This window comes from Pezoporus wallicus, unplaced genomic scaffold (genome assembly GCF_028554395.1).
Source record: "Pezoporus wallicus isolate ANWC-B61680 ecotype Strahan unplaced genomic scaffold, APGP_CSIRO_Pwel_v1 contig_14543, whole genome shotgun sequence".
NCBI classification, from domain to species: domain Eukaryota; kingdom Metazoa; phylum Chordata; class Aves; order Psittaciformes; family Psittacidae; genus Pezoporus; species Pezoporus wallicus.
In genome coordinates, this window is record NW_026636733.1 from 54,904 (window position 1) to 68,433 (window position 13,530).

A 13,530-nucleotide genomic window follows, 5' to 3' on the forward strand; every position below is an offset into this window, starting at 1 on the left:
CTTTTCAGAGGTAGGCTTCAGGTACTTGAGAGGGGATGGTTTTCACCGTGCTGGGCTATACACGGGGGCATAGGTTTTACCTTAATTTAACAATATATTTGAATTTGGCAGAAATGCAGCAGTGAGTTGATAAGCACACAAAGCGTTTAATCCACTGCACACTGATTTGTTGTTGTTAAATCTCTGTGTGCAGCTCTGTACAGTTGCCTCTATACAAAGAAACTGCCGTAAAATGATTCTCCTACATAGCAAAAAACACAGTTGAGGTGGAGAACTAACTTGTTTATTCTCCTATATAGCAGAGATGAGCGAAGAGGATCTTACGAGTACGCCCCTGATCGTACTTACTACGAGACTGTTCGGACTCCAGGGACGTATCCTGAAGATCCTCGTCGAGAATACCCAGCTCGAGGCCGAGAATTTTACGCGGAGTGGGATCCCTACCAGGGAGACTACTATGACCCACGCTACTACGACGACCCACGCGAGTACAGGGATTACAGGGGCGATCCTTACGAGCAGGACATAAGGGAGTACAGTTACAGGCAACGGGAGAGAGAGCGGGAGAGGGAACGGTTTGAATCCGATCGGGACAGAGACCATGAACGGAGACCCATTGAGCGGAGCCAGAGCCCGACGCACTCCCGGCGCCCGCAGAGCCCCGGCGCGTCCCCGTCGCAGTCGGAGCGGCTGCAGAGCGATTCCGAGAGGAGGATTTACAGCAGGTCATCGGATCGCAGCGGCAGCTGCAGCTCTCTGTCCCCTCCACGATACGACAAACTCGACAAAGCCCGCATGGAACGCTACACAAAAAACGAGAAGGCGGAGAAGGAGCGAGTGTTCGACCAGGAGAGGGTGGACAAGGAGAAACGCCTGGTGAGGAAGGAAAAGCCGGAAAAACTGGAAAAGGAAAAGACTGATAAGCAAAAACGGAAAGCAAAAATCCATTCGCCCAGCTCTCAGTCTTCCGAAACGGATCAGGAGAATGAGAGAGAGCCCAGCCCTGAAAAACTGAAGGGTAACAGTAAACAGAGTAAAGAGAGAGGTGACAAAGAAGGGACAGCTAAAAACCGCCTGGAACTAATGCCCTGCGTCGTGTTGACCCGAGTAAAAGAAAAGGAAGGGAAGGTTATTGATCAGCCTGCTCTGGAGAAACTGAGAGCAAAGCTTGACAACGACACTATGAAATCCCCCCTTCTTGAGCAGAAAACACAGACATCTCAAGCTGAACAAACCAAGTCTGATCAGTCTAAACTGGAACCTGCCAGAACCAAGGTACAAAAAGAGAAAGCCCTTGCCAGTCACGTAGAAGTTGTGGATAAGGAGGGAAAACTGAAACCCAAAAAGCACTTGAAGGCAGAGCAAACTTCTGAGGGGGCCAATGCAGTGGATTTAGACAAGTTGGAGGCTCGTAAAAGGCGTTTTGCCGATGCGAATCCGAAACCTGACAGGCAAAAGCTGGAAGCAAAAAGAAGCAGCCAAGATGAGGAAGATGCACGCATGGTTTTGAAGAAACAGCTTGACGCAACGGCTTCATCTAGAGAAGCGACCATGTTAAGGGAAGGAGAATTGGAGAGAAAACCCCTGAGGAAGGAGATGCTTAAAAGGGAATCTAAAAAACTCAAGCTGGAAAGACTTATTCCTGTTACCAGCCCCAAAGAAATACAGGAGACTCTTAATGTTGGTGGGATCGGCATGCGTCCCACCCTGGATCTGCAGGCGAGGCTCATGGAGGCAGCCGATGAACCAGCAGAGGTTCAGGAACTCTCTGCTAAAAAACTGAACCCAGTAAAACCACAGCATAAGCAGGTACAGCTCCTAGATGATCAAGGAACAGAGAGAGAGGACACAAGGAAAAATTACTCCAGTCTTCCTGAAGACACACCTGAACATAAACTTGGCCAAGAGAAACCTCAGTCAACTGATACGGAGGAGAAAATCGGCATTGACATTGACCACACGCAAAGCTACAGGAAACAAATGGAGCAGAGTCGCAGGTTGAAACAGCAGCTGGAAATGGAGATCGCCAAGTCCGAGAAGTTCGGCAGTCCAAAGAAAGATGTGGATGAATATGAAAGACGGAGCTTGGTCCATGAGGTGGGAAAACCACCGCAAGACGTCACTGATGACTCTCCGCCAAGTAAAAGGAAAAAGACTGACCAGTTTGACTTTGAAATCAGCACTAAAAGAGAGAGGAACTACAGAAGTTCTCGTCAGGTGAGTGAGGACTCTGAGAGAACATCCTGTTCTCCTAGCATCAGACACTTCCCTTTCCATGAAGATGACGACACACTCGATTCTCCGAGGCTAATGCCATTGAAGGAAACCAAAGAGTCACCCAAAATAGAAGAAAAGGGTCTTTCATACTCCAACGTGACTGTGAGGGAGGACTCGCTGAAATTCAATCCTTATGATTCCAGCAGAAGGGAGCAGATGGCAGAAATGGCTAAAATAAAACTCTCTGTACTGAGTTCTGAAGAGGACTCGAGTAGGTGGGAAACACAAGTGAAGCAGGAGCCTGGGAGAGTCGATATCAGCTTTCCAAGCAGCATCGTCAAGAGAGACAGCATACGCAAGCGCTCCGTCCGAGACCTGGAGCCTGGGGAGGTGCCTTCAGATTCAGATGATGACAGTGAAAACAAGTCCCATTCCCCAAAAGCCTCGTCCTTGTTAGAGAGTTCCAGGTTGTCTTTTTTATTAAGGGACAGAGAAGAGAAGTTACGTGAAAGAGAGGAAAGACTGTCAAGTTCTTTAGAAAGAAACAAATTTTACTCTTTTGCATTGGACAAGACAATCACACCAGACACCAAGGCCTTGCTTGAAAGAGCTAAATCGCTGTCTTCCTCCAGAGAAGAAAACTGGTCCTTTCTAGATTGGGATTCAAGATTTGCTAGTTTTAGAAACAATAAAGACAAAGAGAAGGTTGACTCGGCTCCCAGACCTATTCCATCTTGGTATATGAAAAAGAAAAAGATCAGGACTGATTCAGAAGGTGGAAAACTGGACGATAAGAAGGAAGATCATAAAGAGGAGGAGCAAGAGAGACAGGAACTGTTTGCTTCTCGGTTTTTGCATAGTTCAATCTTCGAACAGGACTCCAAACGCCTGCAGCACCTAGAGAGAAAAGATGATGATCTCGACTTCATCTCTGGTAGATTGTATGGGAGACAGTCCTCCTCCGATGGGACCAACAGCACGGCTGACCTGGTGCAAGAGCCGGTGGTTCTCTTCCACAGTAGATTTATTGAACTGACACGAATGCAGCAGAAAGAAAAAGAGAAAGATCAGAAACCAAAAGAAGTGGAAAAACAGGAAGATAAAGAAAACCGACCGAAAACACCAGACACTGTTCCGGATAGTAAAGAACCAGAACATAAAACTCCCTCAGTGCTCAGTCCCTCTTCGGTCACTGTCCTGCCACAGGAACCAGCACCAGTTGCTTCTGAGAAGGTAGTGAATGAAAAGGTAGTGGTGGAAACAGCTTCTGTGAAAGAAGAAAAAGCTTCTGAACCTGCTTCTGCAGCAGAGGAGCAAAAACCTTTCCCTGAACTTGCTGCTCCTGTCAAAATGGAACCGCTCGAGCAAACGGAGCCCCTGCCAGTTGTAGAAGCCGGTAAAGAAGTTGTTGCTACAACCCTGGCACCAGAGGAAGACACTGTGGCAACAGAGCACCCTTCATACTTGGATACCAAGCCTCCTACACCTGGATCTTCGTATTCCCAAGCAGACAGTGTAGATCCAGAACCTGAAACTGCCCAGTTGATTCCACCTCCCAAGCTGGTTCCAAAGTCCGAGGAAGCTGCTGAATCTAAAGAAGAAAATCCTCCACCTTCTGCCAACGCTGATGCTGTTGCGAGTCAGAAGGTGGAGGTGGCTGCCGAGGTCCTGCCACCTGTTTCTGACAACGATATGGAAGTCGAAACTCCGGTTGTGGTAAAAGATAAGAAGTCCTACAAGAGTAAACGCTCCAAGACTCCTGTGCAGTCGGCTGCAGCTAACGTCCTGGAGAAGCCTGTCACGAGGAAGAGCGAAAGGATTGACCGTGAGAAGCTCAAGAGGTCGAGCTCTCCTCGTGGGGAGACGCAGAAGCTTTCTGAATTGAAAGTGGAGGCCGAGAAGGTTTCGAGGAACGCTGCTAAATCCCCAAGTTCTGCTGCAGAGCCAGAAAACGTGGAGCCAAGCTTGCCTATAGGCCGGACCAGGCGCAGAAACGTGAGGTCAGTCTATGCTACCACAGGGGATAATGAAGGCCCTTCTCCGGTGAAGGACTCTGTGGAGGTCACTCGATCCACCAGGAAAAGAGGGGAAAAGGAACCACAGGAAGCAGCGACAACGGTTCCTACGACCCCCAGGAGGGGAAGACCTCCAAAAACCCGCCGTAAGCCAGAGGAGGACATCTCCCCAATAAAGACAGAGCCGGTTCAGCAGGAGGTGGAGGAGGCTGATGCTAAAGATGCTGTGGAAGCTCCTAAGCCCGCTGAAGGTTGGAGGTCTCCTAGATCCCAGAAGCTAACACACAGTCACTCCTCAGCTGCAGCCAGCCAGCAGGGGAAGAAGGGGAAGAATGAACCGAAAGCTGATGCATCAGCTGAATCTGAAGATGCTGCTGAAAGAAGCGGTCAGGAATCCAGTGCTGGTGACAACGGCAGTAAAGCAAAAGTGACTGAGAAAGAGCCGGCAGCGAGTGAGCAGAAACGTGACAGGAAAGAACTGGATGTGGAGAAGACCCAGCTGGAAATCCCCACGGTTGAGATCATTGAGAAGAAGTCGGCACCAGAAAAGGTCACGAAATCCAAAAGGGGAAGGTACAAAAATACCAAAACCGTTGTAGACAAAGCATCTGTGTGTCTCAAAAACGTGGAAATACGCCTCAACGTGGATGAAGTCAAGGGCGCCTTGCGGCCGACTGAGGACGAGGCAGAGCCGGTGGCAGTGTCACCGGCCAAAATGAAGAGCCCCCCAAAAGAGGACATCTTGGCACCTCATTTTGCTAAGAACGAGGTAGACGATTCATTCCCAGAAACGGAAAAGGAGGTGATCCGAGAACCCAAGCAGTCCCCCGAAGCCGCCCAGTTGGCAAAACAGATTGAACTGGAGCAGGCTGTGGAGAACATCGCAAAGCTCACCGAAACTCCGCCGTCCATTGCTGCCTACAAAGAGCCACCAGCAGATGTGCCTGAAGTTCGTCAGGAGGAGGAGGGAGATAAACCCGCTCATCAGGCGAGTGAAACGGAGCTGGCAGCGGCCATCGGCTCCATCATTAATGATATCTCTGGGGAGACAGAAAGTTTTCCTGCACCCCCGACGTACCCTGCTGAATCGGAAGCTGAAATCACCACCGAGCCCTTGGCATTGCCGTCCCCTCAGGAGGAGATGGAGCCCGAGACGGATCAGGCAGTGAATAATATCCTAGAAACTGAGGCTGTCATGGAGCCTGCGGTGCAGCCGCTTCCCAGCTCTGCCCCATCCGTGGTAGAAGCAGAGAGCAAGGAGACTGAAGTCAGCTTCAGCGAATCCTCCAACTCTGCGCAGGAGACGGAGACCTTGCAGGAGGCTGAAGTTGCTCGGAAGGAAAAGGGCCGTCAGAAAACCACGCGGCAGCGACGCAAAAAGAGCACGGGCAGAAAGGGGGATGCTGCTGAAGTCAACACCTTTGAGCCGGAGAGGCTGCAGAGCAAGTCACCCCCTGCCAGCGAAGTCAAGGCAAAGTCTGAAGAAGTCTTGAAGGAGGAAAAGCAAACAAAAGCTGTGGCTCAGGTGCCCGTGGAGCCAGGTGCTTCTGACACAGGCAAGGCTGCAGCTGCTGACATTGTGGCTGCACACGAAGCTGTTGCTGAGAGCAGCATGTCTCCAAAAGCACCAGCTCCAGCTCCTCTGGACCTGGCCTCCCCACCAGTCCCCCTCGAGGAGGGCAGCCAGAGCGGGTTTAAGATACGGTCGCCTATGGAGAACGTGCCCATCACACCACCGAGTGCCCCAAACACTGCCCTTGCTGCTGTCCCCTCGGCCGTGGCAGCAGCCAAGCTGCCCACCCCAGTGCCCGCCACCATCGTGCCCCTTCACTCCGGTGCTGCCAAGGTCCCAGAGTGGATGGTGAGGCACGAGGAACCCCGTGCCCGTTCCACGCCCCCGCCTGCTCTCCCGCCCGACACAAAGGCGTCTGATATCGACACAAACTCCAGCACTTTGAGGAAGATCCTCATGGAGCCCAAGTATGTCTCAGCCACGAGCATAACCTCCACACATGTGACGACGACGCACGCCGAGCCGGTGAGCGCGCCTTGCCTGGAGGAGGCACCCCTCCACCCCGCCATTGAGGCCATAAAGCCGGTTTCGGAGGAGAAGCCAGCAGTTCCCATCACCAACACCTTGGACCCACCGGTGGCCGAGGCACCCGTGTTTGGTGAGAAGGAGAAGATGAGCACTGTGATTGCTCCCAAAGCCACTTCTGTTATAAGCAGGATGCCCCACAGCGTGGATCTGGAGGAGGCTCCCAGGATCACCTTGGTGAAGCAGGCTCCCCAAACCCAGACGTGTCTGGTCAACGCTCCCTCACCGAAATTCAAGCAGAGGCCAAGCACAAATGATAACAGCAGGTTTCACCCGGGGTCCATGTCTATTATTGAGGAGAGGCCTGTAGAGACTGGCTCCAGTCCGGGGCTGCGGGTGAACACCTCGGAAGGTGTAGTGCTTCTGAGTTACTCAGGGCAGAAGACAGAAGGCCCTCAGCGAATTAGTGCCAAGATCAGCCAGATCCCCCCAGCCAGCGCGGTGGATATCGAGTTTCAGCAGTCTGTGTCCAAGTCTCAGATTAAACAGGAACCCATCACACCATCTCAGCCAACGCCGAAAGGCTCCCAGGCCTCGGCAGGCTATGGGACTGTTTCCACCCATTCTTCTTTGGTACTAGGAACGCAACCTTATAACACGTCACCCGTCATCTCCTCCATTAAACAGGAGAAGTCCGACTCATCCCACCTTTCTGTCCAGACTCCAGCGTCTCAGCCTGGGAAGGTCCTCACACAGACTGTGAACACTCCACCCGTACTCGTCCATAACCAGATGGTTGTGAACAAAAAACTCTCTGACCCAGCCGCTCTGAAAGTGGAGACCAAGACTCTGCAGCCCTCCAACTTGAGTCCTGGGGTTAGCCCTCACCACCCTTCCCTCTCTGGGAAGATGCATTCGGAAGCGAACCACGTCAGCTCGGGACCCAGCACCCCGACTGACCGGGCCATCTCCCACCTGGGGGTCACCAAACAGGAGCCACATTCACCGCGTACGAGCGGGCACTCGCCGTCACCATTCCCCCGCGCTTGTCACCCTGGCAGTACCTCGTCCCCGGCGTTATCCAGCAGCACCCCGGTCATGCTGGCACCCGGAATTCCCGTTCCCCAGTACATATCCAGCATGCATCCCGAGCAATCTGTTATCATGCCCCCTCACAGCGTAACGCAGACTGTGTCCCTGGGCCATCTGTCCCAAGGCGAGGTGAGGATGAACACCCCTCCTCTCTCTGGCATCCCTTATGGCATCCGCCCGGAAGCGCTCCACTCCCCCCGAGCTGCTCTGCAACCCCAGATAGAGATCAAAACGCAGCGATCCAGCACGCCCCAGCCAGCTCCGATACGAGACATCGTCATGCCTCCTCTGTCCTCCCAGCATCCCCCCGAGGAGGAGATGCACTACCACCACACCACGGTGTGCCGAGGGCCGGCCCCCGTCCAGTCTGACGTGCTCGTGATGCAGCCAGATTACCGCATGCACCCCACGAGCATCAGGCTCGACCAGTACAACGTGCCCCGGGACGTGCGGATGATCATGCACCCACACATGGCTGCGGTGGGCGAGCACCACTCGGAGACGAGACAATCCCGAACGCCTGAAGGGGCTGTGAAGACTCCTCCTGTCAGTAAAACCCCCCAGCCTGGCAAGGAGACGCCCAAATCCTCGGAAGGGAAGATGGCTCATTCTCCGCACAGCGAACCCCGGCTCCTCAGCGTCCCCTCCAGCAGCCAGCTGCCTGGACTGCCCCTGTCGCAGCCGGTGGTGGTACCCCACGGGGTACAGATCATGCACCCCGCAGGGAGCTCCTTCCATGACTACCGGTCCGTGTACGGCGACATGAGGAACTACCACACCGCGGCACAGCTCGGGCACCCGCAGTTCCCTGGCGCCTCGCCCATCGGGCTGCCTTCCCGGAGCATGACCCCGTCTCAGGTGAGAGATGCAAACCTACCTCCTCCTCCTGCCTGAAACCTGCAGTGCTTTGAGCTATTAACAGCCCTGGCATGGCCCTGCGTGGCCTCAGGAGCTGGGTTCAGCTCTCTGTGGTTAGTCTCCAAGCCCTGCTCCAGTTCATAGCACAAGAGGAGCCACTTCTGTTTGGAATTGGGATTTGAAAGCTGCTCAGCATTAGAGGAAGCTAAAATAACCTGGTTTCTGGACCACTCTAGGACTCAAACTGGGAGGTGTGAAGCTGCCTACTGGTTTCTAGACATAGAGGTGTTAGGGGAAGAATTGTCAGCATTGAGGTAGTGCATAGGTCAGACATCCTTGGGTGGATGCTGTGGCTAAGAATAGGCTCAGGGCAGGATTCAGAGGCTGTGGTTTCAGCTCTAAGGGGTAAGAGTCTGCTGGGGTGGCCTTGGAATGGGGTTGACGCTGTGTTGTGGAGACCCAGATTTCTCCACCAGCGATCTGATGGTGTCCTGGCAGCTTTGTAATTGAATTAACAAGTTCTGATATGCCCATTGCCTGAAACCTTGCTTTTCTCCCCACTGCCTGCTTCACAGGGTCTGTCGGAGGGCGAACACTCGCACCCCAGCCAGCCAGTTCGCAGCAAGACCCCTCAGATCCCTCAGGATCCCAAGGGCCCAGCGGCAGCAGGGCCAGAGCAGAGTCACCACCCCACTGTAAATAGGCATGCAGCGCAGATAGACCCTCACGTCCACCTTCAGAGGGCACAAGGGGACACGGGCCAGACCTCCTACCCTTCTCCTGTGGCCATTTCAATCAAGCAGGAGCTTCCGTCACCACACCAACCCCAGGCTGTTCCCAAGCAATCCATGTTTATCCCCACGACATCAGGTGCTGGGGCGCCGCCGGGGCTGCCCCTCAATCGCCCCGAGCCCCAGTCTGCTCTCAAACAGGAGCCATCTCCTCACCCTGTGTCGCAGAGACCTGTGGATATGGTTCAGCTTCTGACGGTGAGTATCGCTCCGTCCTCTTCTCCTGGCCAGGGAGCCTTGTGCTCCTTGTCCAGGGAGAAGTAATCGGCTTCTGTGTAGCTTGGCCTCTAGTACCAAAACTGACCCCTCGTGTCGTAGAGAAGGAGATGGATATCTGTCAGCTTTCTCGGCTGTTTCTCTCCCCGGTGAATTTTAGCCACATTTATGAGAGCTTCACAATAAGGCACCGTTAATTGCAGAATCCCAGCCGGGTTTGTGTGGAAGGGACCTTAAAGCTCCTCCAGCTCCAACCCCTGCCATGGGCAGGGACCCCTTCCACTAGAGCAGCTTGCTCCAAGCCCCTGTGTCCAACCTGGCCTTGAACACTGCCAGGGATGGGGCAGCCACAGCTTCTCTGGGCACCCTGTGCCAGCGCCTCAGCACCCTCACAGGGAAGAGCTTCTGCCTAAGAGCTCATCTCAGTCTCCCCTCTGGCAGGTTAAAGCCATTCCCCTTGGCCTGTCCCTACATCCCTTGTCCCAAGCCCCTCTCCAGCTTTCCTGCAGCCCCTTCAGGCACTGGAGCTGCTCTCAGGTCTCCCCTTCAGGAGCCTTCTCTTCTCCAGGCTGCCCCAGCCCAGCTCTCTCAGCCTGGCTCCAGAGCAGAGCTGCTCCAGCCCTCGCAGCATCTCCATGGCCTCCTCTGGCCTCTCTCCAAGAGCTCCATGTCCTTCGTTTGTGTTTAATATTCCCTCTCCTCTCTTCCCAGAAATACCCCATTGTCTGGCAGGGCCTCTTGGCTCTGAAGAACGACACGGCTGCCGTTCAGCTCCACTTTGTCTCCGGTAACAACGTCCTGGCTCACCGGTCGCTGCCGGCGCCCGAGGGGGGACCCCCACTGCGCATCGCCCAGCGCATGCGGCTCGAGGCCTCGCAGCTGGAGGGAGTAGCCCGCAGGATGATGGTGAGGGGCTGGGACGGGTGTCTGGGGACTGCTAAAACCTGTGTGACCAAAACAGGGCTGGTCTTAACCAGCTGGGTAACAAAAGTGACAGCAACTTGGGTGTTCGTTGCTTTTGTCACGTTATTTTGGGGGTCTGGTAGGAGGTGCGTGTGATTCCTGCATCCCAGAGAGTGTGTGATACAGATTGCAATAGGCATTGGTACAAAAGGGAGTAGTGGAGGTGGGAAGCCTTTGAAGTCACCCATCCCTCAGCCCTGGAACAAATTCCTGCTGCCTCCAGCAGTCTGAGTAAGGTGGGAAGTGGAATTCAGGGCTGTGGAAACAGGGTTTCAAGTCCTTTTCACGATGGCCTGGGCCAGCTGAGCTGTCAGCACGTCTGCTGTAACTTGGTAGGAGCTCAGAGAGAGGATTTTCCACTGCGGATAATGGGTGTGTGTCAGGAAGAGGCCCATTCCCAGCAAACATCTGCCTTCATGAGTGTGTCTTCTTCCAGGTGGAGAGTGATTACTGCCTGCTGCTGGCCTTGCCTTGTGGCCGAGACCAGGAGGACGTGGTGAATCAGACGGAGTCGCTCAAGGCTGCGTTCATCAGCTACCTGCAGGCCAAGCAGGCTGCAGGAATCATCAACGTGCCCAACCCCGGCTCTAACCAGGTATGGGCAGGGAAGCCCCTGGAATGCTGTAGATAAACTACAGCGATAGGTGATGGGATGTATCCGGCCTGCCCGTTTTTGCTGAAGGGTGTAGTTGAGCTGCCTGGTTTGGTGTTAAATCCCCCACATCTACTGTGCTGGCTTCTTACATCACCAGTTAAACCCACACCAATATAATAGCTGTAGTTACTGAAGATGATCCCCCAAAGCCCCCAGATGTCTGTTCCCTGCTGCTCCAGCCCAAACCAAACCAAGCCCATTTTCCAGCTCTTCTGAAGTAGAGTCCTTGTTGTTGTATCCTGGTTTTTCCAGGATACCTAGCGATTTCTTGCTCTTGGCCACCTAAAGACAAGATGTTGGGTGATGTGGAACATTTACTCCAGGTGTGTTGCTGCAATGAATCAGATTGAATGTGTTCCCTGGGTGTGAACAGCCCAGAATGAGCCATCAGTGCTGGAGTGATTAATGGGAATTTTTCTGCCTTTCCTGATAAAACCAGCCAGGTCTGACATCCCTGGTGTGGAAAAACTCCCTTGGGAACCACACCGAACAGCATCCCCTTTTGTGCACAGTTGTGCCGGTTGAGCCCTTAAACACCCAAACCCCACCCGTTTTACCCCCCCTCACCCGCCCTGATCCGTGTTTTTCCCTCCTTGCAGCCTGCCTACGTTCTGCAGATCTTCCCACCCTGTGAGTTTTCGGAAAGCCACCTCTCCCGCCTGGCCCCGGACCTGCTCGCCAGCATCTCCAACATCTCCCCTCACCTGATGATCGTCATCGCCTCCGTGTGAGCCCTCCGCCGCGCACTGACTCGAGTCGGGTTTGAGTTTTTGAGTCCTTTCTGTTTTCTTCCTTCCAAGGCCCTGCAGCAAAAAAAAACAAACCCAAACCCCACAAACCAACCGCGAATGAGCCCCCCAAAATCACCCAGAAAAAAAGAGAATTCCGGTCAAAACACAGAGAAAAAAGCAAGAGAGAAAGGAATGAACCAAGAAAATGCTGCCAGATACCAGCCTCCTGCCCTGATCAAACTGTCGCTGGGGAGCTGCTCCCCTGGATGTTTACATATTGCTTTAGCTTATGGACAACGGCTGCGCTCAGCAGGCGCCTGGTTTGGGGTTCCCGTGCCTCCTTTTGGGGAAAAAAAAAAGAAAAAAAGACAAAGGATGGCTTATTTTTTTTAACAAAAAAAGGAAAAAAAAAAAAATAAAAAAGAACCTGAACTGCCTTTGCACTAAATGAGTGACTCGGACCTTTGCACAGTTGGAGACACGCTGTGACGCTCTGGATGTTCCTGACACACATCGAAACGCGCCGTGGACTTGGAAACGCAGGACCTGGGGCCTTCCGCCGAGATCCGTGGGTCAAGGAGCATTTCACACATCACCCCCTCCGCTTGAGTTGGTTTCAGTTGACTTTATCGCTTGGTTTTCTTTATCCCTTCTTTTCCTCCTCCCCATCCCTGGTTTTCGTTCCGCTCTGGATGTGATTCCTCTCCTGCGCTCGCCTCCCGCTGCAGCGTCTTCTCCTCATCTGGGATGTACAGTTTACACTGCGAAACCCAAGGAAAACCCAACAAAAATGAGAAAATAGACAGAAAACCCCTCAAACACAACGCGAAAGGGAGAGATTTTTTTTGTTTCCTTCCCGGTGGGATATGCAGAACTCAGTGGGTGTGTGTATATATAAATATATATATAATATATATAAATATATATAATACTGACTTTAAAAAAAAGACAGGAAAAAAACAACAAAAAAAGGAAAAAAAAAAAGAAAAGGAAAAAAAAGAAAATTCAGATTCCCCACGACATACATTTTTTTTTTAATCTGTGCCAAAAAAAGAAAAAAAAGAGAAAACAAAAAAAAAAAACAAAAAACAAAAACAAAAAAAGGCAAAAACAAAACAAAAAAAAAACGTGTTTTCAGAGGAAAAAAAATCTTATTTTCATACTCAGACTTTGTATCGTCACCCATTTGTAAGTGCTTCATTTAACCACCCCCACCTCATCCACTGTGGAAGTGTTTTACACTTGTACAAAGACTTCCCCCCTCCCCTGATAACACTTTATTAATTTATGGAACTGGTTTCTTTTTTCCCGGTTTTATTTTTTTTTGTTTGTTTCTGTTGTTTTTTTGTTGGTTTTTTTTGTTTGTTTTTTTTCCCCTCCAGTTTTGTTTTGTGTGTCCATTGGATTACAAACTTTATTAAAAAATACAAAACACTCGGTGCCCCTTTGTGCTCCCTCGGCCGCGGCGGGGTTGGGTTTGAAACCAATTGGAAGCAGCATCACCCAAATCTCTTGATTTTTCCCCAGAAATGGGGCTTGGAAACCAAAAGTTGCCATTTTTTTCCCCTCCCGCTTTTAATATCACAATGACTCAAAATGCCAGTTTCCTGCTTTAAAGCACCAGCGTTAAACCCAAGCAGCAGGATTCACCTTTTTCACTGGTTTTACACCCAAAACCAACGCTGGGCTCTGGTTTGGGAATGATGCGATGCTGGGAGCCACTGAACCCCTCAGTTCATTGGTGGTGTGGGTGCAAATGGGTTAAAATTGGGCAGATTTAGTAAAAAATGAGATGGAGGAGAAGATGTGGATGCCCTGGGAGCAGCCTGGGGTGGTTAAATGGGGGGGGACCCTCATCCCAGTCCTGTGTTGGTGTCTGGGGGGAACCATGCTGGCTCCAGCCCCAGCCCTTGTGCCTTTTGTCCCCCTCAGGGCTGGGAATGGGGCTGCTGGC

At 52.3% G+C, this 13,530-nt stretch overlaps 1 protein-coding gene across 4 annotated transcripts in view; it reads left to right on the forward strand.

Moving 5' to 3' along the window:
- SPEN (spen family transcriptional repressor) overlaps positions 1 to 11,673 on the forward strand; it is a 66,484-nt gene extending 54,811 nt beyond the window's left edge. For 2 of the 4 annotated variants that reach the window (XM_057401305.1, XM_057401307.1), the window contains 5 exons: positions 300 to 8,220; positions 8,796 to 9,209; positions 9,939 to 10,133; positions 10,627 to 10,785; positions 11,445 to 11,673. In XM_057401305.1, the coding sequence (XP_057257288.1) occupies positions 300 to 8,220; positions 8,796 to 9,209; positions 9,939 to 10,133; positions 10,627 to 10,785; positions 11,445 to 11,576 (8,821 nt within the window). In that variant the 3' untranslated portion in view covers positions 11,577 to 11,673. The remainder of the gene's footprint in view (positions 1 to 299; positions 8,221 to 8,795; positions 9,210 to 9,938; positions 10,134 to 10,626; positions 10,786 to 11,444) is intronic. The other 2 variants (XM_057401306.1, XM_057401308.1) reach the window with 1 other exon arrangement.
- Positions 11,674 to 13,530: the final 1,857 nt, after the last annotated feature.